This window comes from Panthera tigris, chromosome D1, assembly GCF_018350195.1.
Source record: "Panthera tigris isolate Pti1 chromosome D1, P.tigris_Pti1_mat1.1, whole genome shotgun sequence".
NCBI lineage: Eukaryota > Metazoa > Chordata > Mammalia > Carnivora > Felidae > Panthera > Panthera tigris.
In genome coordinates, this window is record NC_056669.1 from 73,651,095 (window position 1) to 73,663,873 (window position 12,779).

Genomic DNA, 12,779 nt, shown 5'->3' on the forward strand with positions numbered 1-12,779 from the left:
ATGACTTTAGTTCATATAAATGGCAGAGGACAACTTACCTGGCGGCATAAGCAATCAACAAAGGACTGTCAAAGGGGACTGAGTCATTCACTAACTTTAATCTTGTTGGTAGGTCTCCTTCCTTTATCTCCATATACACAGGACTGGAACTTGCCATTTCTGAAAGATAAAGCACACCCTTTTCCTTTCATCTCGTAGCTGTAAATACTCAGTTCATGAACACATTCATTCAACAGTCATTAGTTATGGACCTACTGGGTGCATGGCACAATGGTTAAGCACTGGAGGACAAACAAAAAAAGGACAGGACACAATCTCTACTTTTAAGGACCTTAGGATCAACCTAGATTACCACGTGGGAGCGAGTTTCCCAATGACTTGGAACCTGTCCTGGATATTATATGAGCAAGAAATAAACTTCTACATCTGAGTTATTGTGACACATTTATCACAACAGTTTAGACTACTCAATTATTAAAATCTCTCTGTGCCTCACTCTTTTCACCCGTTAAATGGAGTAACACCCTCCACTCTGAAAATAATTCTAAGATAGGAAATGAAACCTCCTTAAAGTGTTTAGCACAATATGTGACACACAGTAAGTACTCAAAATATGGCCTATATTATCTCTACATTAGTAAGTTACATAAACGATTTTCTTGTTTTTATATGACTGCATTTGTAACACATTTCATTTGAATCTCAACTTCTCCAATTTTGCTATATATATGTTTTCTGAGTATGACTTTAAGAGAAATAAAATGAATTTCTTATAATACAGTTGCAAATTAAACCATAAAAATTAAATTGAGTGGGAAACAGAATGGAGGTTGACCAAAATGGAAATAATCTTGTACTTAAATCTTTTTTTTTTAAATGCAAAAATGCTAAGAGGCTATTGTCCTCTATACTGATTTCTATTTGATAAGGCAATCTGATTATTACCTTTCAATCCTTCAATAAAAGTATCCCAAACACAAGGACTTTTAGCGTAACTAAGCTTGATACTCTCCTTTGCTCTTTTCAAGTCCAGGACAAAAAAGTACTTCTTTATGAACTGACAAGCCAGAATTTCAGGAGAGTACTGTTGCAAAGTGTGGTCCACATGTCCACTTGTGCTTTTGGTCTCAGAATTCAATACATTCAATTCCAAACACAACGTTGCCAATTCAGCCAGATCCTTCTGAAGACTGTTAGCTATGCTGCATGGAGAACACACTTGGAAAAGGTCATCCAAGGGCTCCCTCAGACTACTTGTAGATTCACATGTTCTTTGATCAACAGTTTCTTCATTGCCTAAAGAGTCTCTTTTTTCTTTTTCATTATCTTCATCTAATACTCCCTTTTTTGACTCATCAAACAATAGCACATCCTGGTTTGATGCCATGGATGAGTTACCAGTATCTGAAATGCCTGAAAAGTCCTTCATGGCAAATGTTTTTTCTAACTGCGAAAGCCACTCCTGTAAAACCATTCTCAGAGACTTGGGTTCAAACAAAACCAGTGGGTCCTGTAGCTTGGTCCTACACAAGACAGACAAGTATGAAATTTATGTTTCATGTGTTTTTTTAAAACAAATTATTTCATGCTAAGCAAACCTACTGGACATAGCATACTTATCTGGAATAAATGTTACTTTTCAACTTTTAACAATTATCTCAGCAAGATGACAATATGAGAGTAACTTTAATACTAATTGTTGAATTTCAATTACAAATGAGACTATCTTTGCCCACATGGTCTCAGGACCACTTCTGATGACCTTGAAGTCATTCCCATTCACTATAAAACTCTCCCATTCAGGGCGCCTGGGTGGCTCAGTCGGTTAAACATCCAACTTCGGCTCAGGTCATGATCTCATGGTTTGTGGGTTCGAGCACCATGCGAGGCTCTGTGCTGACAGCTCGGATACTGGAGCCTGCTTAGGATTCTGTCTCCCTCTCTTTCTGCCCCTCCCCACTCACGCTCACTGGCTCTCTCTCTCTCTCTCTCTCTCTCTCTCTAAAATAAACAAACATAAAAAAAAAAAAAACCCCTCTCTTGTTCATAAATACTCACATTGCTTCTGCTGTTGCTACTTTGAGGTCTTGGAACTTGTCCTCTTCTGGAGGTTGACTAATTACTTCTTTTTTCTCCCTAGAGAAGTGTGAAAAGTGTTAGAGGGGATCAGAGCTTCCTTAAACAAATATTTCTAAGTGCTTACTAAGTGACACGTACTGTACTGAACGTTACATGACACAAACAGATGAATACAAAAAATGATCCACGGCTTCAAGATGAGTAAACTCAAGAGAGAAAGAAAGGCATGCAAACAACTAACCATAACATAAATGAGAATAAAATGAACGCTAAAGAGCGGCACAAACACTGTGTTCGTAAAGCACGGAAAAAGGAGTAATTTTTCTGATAAGGCAATCAAGGGAAGTGTTCCCAAGGAGGTGGTATGTGTATTAGGAAGAAAGGGGGGATGGGCGCCTGGGTGGTTAAGTGGGTTAAGTAAACGACTCTGGATTTCAGCTCAGGTCATAGTCTCATGGTTCATGAGTTCAAGCCCAAAGCGTGCTTGGGATTCTCTCTCTCCCTCTCTCCCCCACCCCTCCCCCCTCACATGTGCACCCTCTCTCTCAAAATAAATAAATAAACTTAAAAATAAAAAGAATGGGGGTGGGGTGGGGAATAGCACAGGTGAAAGAAACAGCATGAACAAAGGTAGTGAAGTGTACCCACCCAATGCTCTGACAGGACCAGAATAGAGAGCACTTAGAAGCATGCAGTTGGAAATGAGGCTGGAAAGGTGGGCTAAGGTCAGAGTGAGGATTGCCTTAAATGCCACAACAATACCTGTACTTTTTTTCCTGTAAATGTAAGCATTCAGAAAATTATCCTATATTATCTGTCTACCTACAACTGGGCCTGGGGGTGTCTCAATTCCTGGGTGAGTACTGAGCTGGTGTGCTTCCAATGCTCAGATCCTATGAACTGTGAGTTAAGGCAGAGACCAGATGGACAAGACATTTCACACTGTGCCAGACCACGGGCTCTGCTGCAACCCCACTACATAAGGATTATGCCACCAGCATATCATGCTGACATGACATCAATGCCAATGCTCTCATCCTACAGGCCAGAGAGCATTAGTGACTTACCCAAGGCCACACGCTAGTCAGAAGCACAGCAAGGACAAGGCCTAGATCTTTGGTAATCCTACTCTTAATCTAATAGTCTTCTCTAACATCCCAGAAGTTTGAAGAGATTTGGAGGGGAGGGATGTTGTGCAGAGGACAGATGAAAGAGGTGCTAAATTAAAACTCTCTCTCAACAGACTTGCTATGGGTAGGTGTCATTTTCCAACACTTACTTTATGGTGTTCACATTTTTTATGAGCTACACAATCTATAATGAACAGGGTCAGATGTGTGCCTTCTCTAATGTGTGCCTTCTCTATGGCTTTCTGCAAAATGACAGCTCAGTCCTCTAGAATTTACCCAGATTTATATGTAAGAGCTTACTCAGTATCTTCTTCTTTTGGGCAAGTGACTGGACTCATATCCTCTTCACATAACTGCTCATCACCCCTGGGTTCTGGTCTTATTTTCAAATCAGGGCCTGTATGAAGGGTGCCAATCTTCTCAGTAGTTTTACGTACAAAGCTAGAGACACTGGAAGTCAAATACCAAAAGACTAATATGAAAAACACCTCATTACTCCCAAGAACAAAAAATTCAGTACCTGAGTTCTCTCTGTTCCCATTAGTCCTAGAAAAGCAACTTGGACTTAATAAAGACTATACTTATAGCAACTTTCTTAATCAGCTACATATTTCACATAAGGCCCACATAAAACATACAATATAATAAAAATTCACTTCATTTACTAAACTGCCTTGATTCAGTGCTAAAGAAAAAGTCTTTAACTCCAGCTAGGTCTGCAATGTTTCTGTAACTTAGGCAAAGGAGGCCATGTAACCACCTGCCCCATACTGCCCAGCGAATTAACAGAATTTCTTCATGAAATTCAGTGGCTAACAAGTCATAATATAACCTCCTTTACAAGCAAAACCATATCTGGTAAGTGAATCATTATACTGTACACCTGAAAGTAATACAACACTGTATGTTAATTCTACTGGAATTAAAAAAACAAACAAACAAAAAAAAAAACAGTATCCAGTAAGACTCAGATAAGTGGTTAAGTAGCTATACAAGTCTTTGCTCTCAAACTGGAATGCCAATTCTAGGCCCATGGAGTAGTTGGAAAGACTTCCAAAGAGTCTCCAATTCTGAGTGCGAACTGAAAGGATAAAAAAAAAAAAAATGACTAATGATATATGGAAACTGTTAGTATCAGGGATGAGGAAAAAACAGATTTTTCAAAATGTTACTCTGTTTGGGATGGAAGACACATTTGTAACAACCCAAATACCCAACTACCCAAAGAGGGAAGCTAAACTGTCGAAGATGGAAATAACAGGCTATATGAGAAATAACCTAGAGACTTGTTTTTTCTTATTCAAAATGTCTTTCCATCCTCAGCACAAAAGTACCTAATGTGACAACTGAAATGAAACCAGAAACAGGATTAAGGGACAGGACTAATGAGTTTACCTTTCCTTGACCGCCTGAAGAGACACAAGAGGAGAAGGAGAACGAAATGGTAATGGAATGCTGAAGGGAAGGAATGTTTCATTCTTATCTGTCTCAAACGTCACGGGAACATGGGAAACACTGTCTGATGAATGTAATCAGGGGAAAAAGAAACAAAATTTAATCACACTGGAGTTTTTTTTAATCTTTAAAAAAATTCTGAAATGAATAAACCAAAGGAAATGAAGGATTCAATACCGAAATCACAACTGAGCCAGATACAAATGAGCAGAACACAGGTTTACAAGATGCACGGGATGGTCCACATATAAAACACTGAGGCAGGTACCTTCATTTGCCTACTAACCCTGAATCCCCATAAGTCAAAAAGAAGTTTAGAGTCTTTATTAAGCTCTTCTCAACAGTTGAGTCACAGGAATACTCGAACATCGAAAAGTGAAGGCAATGGCCTCCAAAACTGTAGTAATTTTTCATTCCTGATGGAAAATAATTTGGTTAGTCAAGATAAAATTGTTCTGCTCCTTTGATTAATGACTTCCTTTCTTAACTCTTGCAGCATTTTGATGTGTGATTAAAATTACAGACTGTATCAATATTCACCTAAACAGGAGGGGGAAAAATACAACTAAACCTAAACCCATTCTTCTATGACAAACAGATCGACATGTTTGAGTGGAAAGTCTGTCAACATAATAAAAATTATTAACACCATGGAGAAAACTCAATGCACAAGTTAATCCCGGCAAAGAGAAGTCACAGAATATAACTGCTTCATGTCAGCAACCAACAAAACGCACCATTATCACCTTCATTCCCGTGTGAGCTCCAACTCTGATCCGGTTGGTCCTCTTCTTGATGTGAGGTGAATTCTTTGAGTCTCTCATCTTCTGAGAGAGTTTGGCTGTGAAGAGAACAAGAGTCTTCATCTGACTGACTGCTTCTTCTACTACTAATGATACGATAAATACCGGAGTCCAAGATGCTGAAACTTTCCTAAAAATAAAAAGAATCCCAAAAAAATCAAAATAAAACTTTCCTTCATAACACAAAAATGGTTTTTAAAGAGAAAAACCAACAAGAGTAAGTAGCAAGTCAATAACAACAATTATGGCTTAATAGAACAAACTGGTGAGCAAGGTTTAGGCTTCTGGCAGCTGGACCACCCTCACATGCTGATGACGTCACACTAACATCTTTCTCTAGCTTGCCTCCATGAATCCTGGCTGTGAGAATGGGGAGTCACGAAGACAACCCTGAGCTGCACTATGACTCAAATTAGCATGAAGCATCTGAAATCACAGATTAGGAGCAACTTAACTTGTGCTGGAAGCTACATGAGGTACTAAAACAGAATATAATAAACAATGACGAAACAAAATATGGCTCCAAGACATACCTAAGTGGAGGCTTCATAGGGCTGCCCAACGGCTGAAAGAAAGCCCCCTCTTGACAACTCTCCCCTCTCTCTAAATCTATCACATGGAAAGAAGATAAGCTTTGGGATCTCAAGAGATATAGGAGTACAACCTGAGGAAGAAAAGCCTTACTGTACAGATAAACCCTTTGAAAAGTAAAAATACCTACATGTGATGAAATGGAACTTCTTCTACTGCTGCAAGCTGAATCCAAAGGTTCGAATTTTAAGATCAATTCTTCCAGTTGAGAAATCAGATCACTATAGGTTGTGAGGTCCAGCTGAGATTTCAAATGCTCCAACTTATCCACAGTCAAAGATTTTCTTCCCTAATGAAAGGGTAAGTAGAAACCAAGTAGAATAGCTTACTATTTATAATGAAATCTAAATTCAGTGGCCAATATACTGAAAGAGATCTAACAGAGAACATAAAACCTCAAAGTTGCTTTAAAAAGGTTTAACAAGGTAGTAAAAGAGTTAATGAGAATTATCTTAGAAATTAAGAATTAAATGCTATTACACACAATCATTCCCCCTTAAAACAAGGTCTGAAATTCAAGTAAGTTTATGAGAAAATTTAATTTTCTTTAAGTGGGAAGTATTCCCTTTTTCTTTTTTTCTTTTTCTTACCCTCCACCCACCCCTAGATTTATATGCCATGCTTCCTGTAGGGATTTATGGGGGCTTCATTTGCTAATAAAGACAAGCAACTTTGTAACACAATCCTGCAGGCTAGGGTGGTTTTAACAACCGAGATGAGTATGTAAGCTCTCTGACTCACTCTGCTGGCAATGATAGAGTTCTGGAAAAGACAGCAGGTGCAAGCCGCCAGGTTCCACAGGCCTCTCCTCAGCAGGCGCTCCACACAGCGTTCCACAGATAACAGAGAAAGATGTGAGACTTTCCCATTCAGGTGCAAACAGAACAGCTCATTCTTGTAGACGGCCACATCCTGAATATCTACAAAAACCACAGGGGTGAACACACAGAAGTTTAAGCAAATATTCCTTTTCCATTTTGGCAAGGGCTGCAATTATTCTAAGAAATTCATTTTTTTACAATGAGTTTGACTTGACTGAATTTCGTCTCATTTATACTTGCATTTCAATGAAGAAATCATATTTTTAGACACTTCTAAAAAAATAAGAGACAAACGCATCTGTTTAATCTAAAATTCTATGGTTAAAATCTGTTCTGAACAAAACAAATGAGCAAAGGAAAGAGAGAAAGACAAAGAAACAGCCTCTCAACTATAGAGAACACACTGATGGGTACCAGAGGGGAAGTGGGTGGGGGATGGGTGAAATAGGTGATGGGGATTAAAGAGTGTACTTGTCCTGATGAGCACTGGGGTGATGTATGGAACTGCTGAATCACTATACTGTACACCTGAAACTAATATTAAACTGTATGTTAACTACACTGGAATTTTGAAAAGTAATAATAAAATAAATAAAAAAATAAAATGCTACTTTCTATGAAAAGGAATTGGGACTTCAAAAGAGCACTCTACATTAGAGGCCAGACTACAACAGTTCTGAGAGTTACAATCTAGCGTCAATGAATGGATTTTTAACACAGCATGTACACTGACAAACAATTCATGAGAAAAATACCTGTCTTGGCAGAACATCACGAAAGGACTTAAAAAACTAGTTTCTGATATCACTTATAGGTACAATCTAAAAAAAGCCAGGGGCGCCTGGGTGGCGCAGTCAGTTAAGCGTCCGACTTCAGCCAGGTCACGATCTCGCGGTCTGTGAGTTCGAGCCCCACGTCAGGCTCTGGGCTGATGGCTCGGAGCCTGGAGCCTGTTTCCGATTCTGTGTCTCCCTCTCTCTCTGCCCCTCCCCCGTTCATGCTCTGTCTCTCTCTGTCCCAAAAATAAAAATAAAAAACGTTGAAAAAAAAAAAAAATTTAAAAAAAGCCAAACAAGTAGAAGCAGAGTAGAATGGTGGTAACCAGGGCCTGGAGGGGTAGTGGATGTTGGTCAAGGGGTACAAAGTTAGAAGACAAATAAGTTCTAGAGATCTAACGCACACACAGCATTGTGGTTATAGTTAACAATAATGTATCATATACTGCAAAGCTGCTAAGAGACTAAATATTAAATGTTCTCATCATAAAAGATAGTAATCATCACAATATATAGTTGACCCTTTAACAACATGAGTTTGAACTGCACAGGTCCAATGATATGTGAATTTTTTTCAATAAATATATTACGGTAAATCTATTTTCTTTCTTATGATTTTAACATTTTTTCTTCTCTAGCTTTATTGTAAGAATACAGCAAATAATACATGTAACATACAAAGTATGTAAACTATGTTATCAGTAAGGCTTCAGATGAACAGTAGGCTATTAGTAGTTAAGTTTGTGGGGAGTCAAAAGCTACATGCAGATTTTCGACTTGTCTGTGCCCCTCACTCCCACGTTGTTCAGGGGTTAACTGTGTAACTGTATCACATCAATACTTTGTATGCCTTAAACTTATACAGTGTATATGTCATTTTTTGAAAAAACAAACTCGTTTTAAAGGGACAAGCTTAGTGAACTTAATCCACAAGAAATCAATATTGATCAGATTGGTAAATAATGGTTCCTCTTTTTTATATTTTTACAAGGTAGAAAATGACCCAAAAAGATAAGATACACTCTCTGAGTAGCAATGCTAACACAGCTAGATGTCTTCTATTTCTGGTTTAAACTAAAAAAACATAGAGATTGACTTTCTCTGCCTCAGCCACATAAAATGCTGTTGCTCTCACAAGGACTTCTTGAACCTCAAACTATTAAGACACAAAATGGAAGTTCAAGCAAGACTTCCAACAGGCATCAAAATTCAGGGTAAACAGAAGGAAAAGATGAACTCATTCAATCCTTAGCAGTGGTTACTAATATTAAAGAATAAATGGAAACTGTATTTAAAACTACCCATGAAAAACTAAATAACTGACCACAAATTCACAAGTGGATGCTTGGATTATACCTTATGGTGGGAAATGTCTATGATGTTAACCTTTATAAGAAATGTCACCTCATTCTATTTCTCTACTTTTCACACTGCAAATGAATTCTCCTACAATAACTAAATCCTTCACAAGCATGAGATTAAAAATTACATAAGGAAGAAAAATACAATTACCTTTGATTTCACTCCAAAGAAGAACTTGAACATTCTGAGGAATGAAAATATAAATTCCTCTTTCTGTCCACGTCACCACACAGTGCTCACTGCAAAAGAAAAGAGAAGTTAAGAGAATTCTAGTTTGCTTGGATACAGAAGTTTGTGATACAATTCCCTGAACTCAGACCCTCACATCAGCTATAAAAGTAAATTGAGACTGTACCAAAAAAAAAAAAAAAAAAATCACAACAGTGATCCAGTTAATCAAGTCCTGACACCCCTTTTATGTCTGTAGCAAAAGCCCCCTAAAAAATATGATGCCAAACTGGGAAAAATTTAGATACATACACTAAAAATCTTCTAGAAAAAGAAAAGGCTGTTATCTTACTAATGTTTGTTAAAGCAGCCGAATTCCCCATAACTAGTATGAAATGGGCACATTTAAAACAGATGACATACCTCACCACAAATCACTGCTCTAGTGAAACACTTTTAGGGATGGTAATATTTTGATGTCCGTAGTTGTGAGCGTGGAGCCGAGAGCCGAGGGCAACAACTACTCTTCCTCCTGCACTCATCCTACTTCTTGTCAACCCTGTTCATATGGCACTTAGTCATGTACTGCACTGTTGGAACCCTTTTTCTTTATTATTGTTCAGATTTTTGTAGAAATACCACATCTCTCCAACAAATTATAATCTTAAAAACAGGAACCTTTTTTTTCTTTATACCCCCAAGAGTACTAAACATGGTACTATGTGGCTATGAAACTAGGAGTGGTATTTAACAGGAACTGGATCCTCACACAAATATTAAACATCTTGCCAATATAAGACCAGATCACTGTCGCTATGGGAAAATAATCTTTGACACAAAGATGGAAGAAATGGTCAGAATGCTAATCCAAAGGAAGAAAAATTGGAAGGCTACCTTCAGGAGCCAGAGGAGAAAAAAGCAAGAGGCCAGAGGACCCCTGAGTAGAGTTATAAGATCATGATTTTGACACTGAAAGTGATACTCGGCTTGAAAAGATTCCTTAGGAAATCTTAGGAGAGAGGTTCAGGTAAAAGCTGATACTTTGTAATTTACACATCCCTCATCCCCTTGTCCTTTCTTTGATAATAAAGGGACTAGAATGCAGCCTAAGAGCATTGGTTAAAAACTCAAGGAGGGAAAAGGGATACTATTAACCCAAAAGAAAACTAAGCATATAAATTTGCCTCCCTGTGGGATTTGTGGGTGTAACAGTAAAGGTTACCATAGGACACAAGTGTATAGGTGAGGGGGGAAAAGGAAACAAACAGGAACAAAAAGCCCTTCTACTCATGATTTAAAAAAAAAAAATCTTCATTGAATTCTTTAATTGAGCTATTACTTGAGAGCTTACTATGTGACTAACACTGTGCCCACAGCAAAGGAGTTGACAATCTGGTGCTGGGATGGATATTCAAAGTACAGTGAAATAGGGGTGGTGACAGAGGAATGAAAAAGGGTGACAATAGTGCCCAGGAGTAAGTGTCTAATCTAAGCCTGCTGGAAGAGTCTGCAAAGGCTTCAAACTGGCATTAATTATTGCTTAAGCTGAAGAGTAGGCACAGCCAGATCATCAAGGGCTTTGTTTGCTATGGCAGAAACTGTAACAGGAGCTTTAAATAGCTTAACTCAAAAGAGTAACTCTACCAGAAGAGCCAAGCAGACCATGGTCTTGCCATTAGAAAACACACCCTTGAGTAAAGGACTTCCTCACATATCACATCACAGTCAGAAGTATCTATGTACCAGATGCTATGCCAAGCACTACGAATAATATAATGAACCAAATAGAAACAAGGCCCTTATAGAACTTACCCTCTAAGAGTAAGACAAACGTAAATGCTGTATGAATATGTAATTAGAAATCGTAAAAACTACCATAAAGGAAGAGTATTAAAAACTCTTTATGCTTTACCTAATTTTCAGGGAGAATCATGAATTTACTAACGTGATTTATGAATTTATAATTTAATGTGAAATACGTCAGTGTAGGCAGTGTGACATATACCTACATTAGTTAGGGGCAATTAGTTCACGTTTCTAAAGTTTTTTTTAAAAAATCACATTCTAAGAGCGGTTAGTTAGCCTTTGAAAGAACCCAATCAGCAGTCCCTATAACAGACCACCGTAAAACAATCTCTAAATAACATTCTCTGAATCTGCATTAGAGATCTTAACATGTTAGCTTAAGAGATACTGGAAATAATATCCATTGATGAAATGACCTCAAGATATACAGACTGGCTAGAAATCATACATTGGCACCCCCATGCTTGAAGAACAAGGTGTAAGAATTGGCAAACCCAGCCTTTAGTGACTCTGTGTGCTGCCCCTAATCCTGCTGGAAGGGTAGCTGAACCCTGATGTTAGAATACAGCTGAATGTACAGATCTTTCATGCAAGGTACTTGTCGGAGCACCTAAAGGACAGAAGCTGAAAGTTCACCAAGCTTACAAGAACAAGTTCTACAATTATTTTTGTGCCTACTTGCTAAGAAGCATACATCTGTGTGGCTGACTTCAGTCTGAGACTTGCTTTCATTTTAACCTCCCACCAGGCAGGGGAGGTTATGAAAAGAAAAGAGTACTGACAATTCTTAGCTCTAACTGTCAGAAGTTCCCTGACAATTATAGACTGTCCAATTGGTTTAGGTCAATTTGAAACAACAAAAAAAGAAGCATACTTCTATGATCTTTTTATTCCTCTTAGAACACGTCATGTAACATAGTCATTTCCTAATTTTCCAAAAATATCTTAGTACAAAAACAACGTTTAAAAAACCACCCGTGAACAAGAAACAAAGAGACAAAGTTAAGTGCTCTTTTTTTTTTTTTTTTTGAACATCAAAAGGAGAAACTTACCTAAGGTGCAAGAGTTTGGGGAAAGACAAAGACTGGGAAGATCCAACTGTATGATCATACTGAGGTTCAGATCTAGGAAGTAAACAGTCTGTTAATGAATTAACCACAACAAAAAAGTATGCTGTTCCCTACGTAGGAAAAGTTTTGCAGCATCTAACTCATCTGCCTGTATTCAATCTACTTTAATCATATCAAAGATAGCTGGTTAAAGGCTTTTTGGTTTCTCTAAATCTTGAGTAAAAATTCGACTTCACTTTTAGAAAGCATAATCTTTAATGCGCCTACAATATCAGAGATTTCAACCGAACTCCTGCATGTAAATTCCTCAGATAGTCCCTATCAGCAATACAAATCATTACCTTAGAGTAATCACAGGGAGAGGTGGTGATGAGAGGAGTTTCTTAAACTGATGTGTGCTTATAACTTCACCATCAAAGTTCACTTCCCACATCCTAGAGCCAGGGCGAGCACAATATATTAGGGGTTGCTGGCCCGCAGAACATCTTCCAGGGAAGAAACAAGCTCCATATTCTCCATCTCTTTCCTTGCTTCCGATTTTCCAAAATTTTTCTCTAATCCCCCCAAAAGAAAAGAAAGCACGTTTACTTATAAAAAAGTCAAAAACAAATGGCACTACTAATGGACATAATAACCCTATGGCCATAATAACCGCACCCAAAATATCCTCTCTGTATTCGTATTAGCAATATATTGGAAAGAACGGCAGCATGGAAAG

The 12,779-nt window shown here is 38.0% G+C and overlaps 1 protein-coding gene across 5 annotated transcripts in view; it reads right to left on the reverse strand.

The window, feature by feature from the left end:
• Positions 1-12,779, reverse strand: part of HPS5 (HPS5 biogenesis of lysosomal organelles complex 2 subunit 2) — a 39,585-nt gene that overhangs the window by 9,777 nt on the left and 17,029 nt on the right. For 4 of the 5 annotated variants that reach the window (XM_042957346.1, XM_042957345.1, XM_042957344.1 and 1 more), the window contains 11 exons: positions 12,403-12,615; positions 12,044-12,115; positions 9,168-9,256; positions 6,800-6,978; positions 6,189-6,347; positions 5,402-5,597; positions 4,605-4,728; positions 3,510-3,659; positions 2,059-2,136; positions 946-1,523; positions 39-159 (listed from right to left, as the gene is read on the reverse strand). In XM_042957346.1, coding sequence (XP_042813280.1) covers positions 39-159; positions 946-1,523; positions 2,059-2,136; positions 3,510-3,659; positions 4,605-4,728; positions 5,402-5,597; positions 6,189-6,347; positions 6,800-6,978; positions 9,168-9,256; positions 12,044-12,115; positions 12,403-12,615 — 1,959 coding nt within the window. The remainder of the gene's footprint in view (positions 1-38; positions 160-945; positions 1,524-2,058; positions 2,137-3,509; positions 3,660-4,604; positions 4,729-5,401; positions 5,598-6,188; positions 6,348-6,799; positions 6,979-9,167; positions 9,257-12,043; positions 12,116-12,402; positions 12,616-12,779) is intronic. The other variant, XM_042957347.1, reaches the window with a different exon arrangement.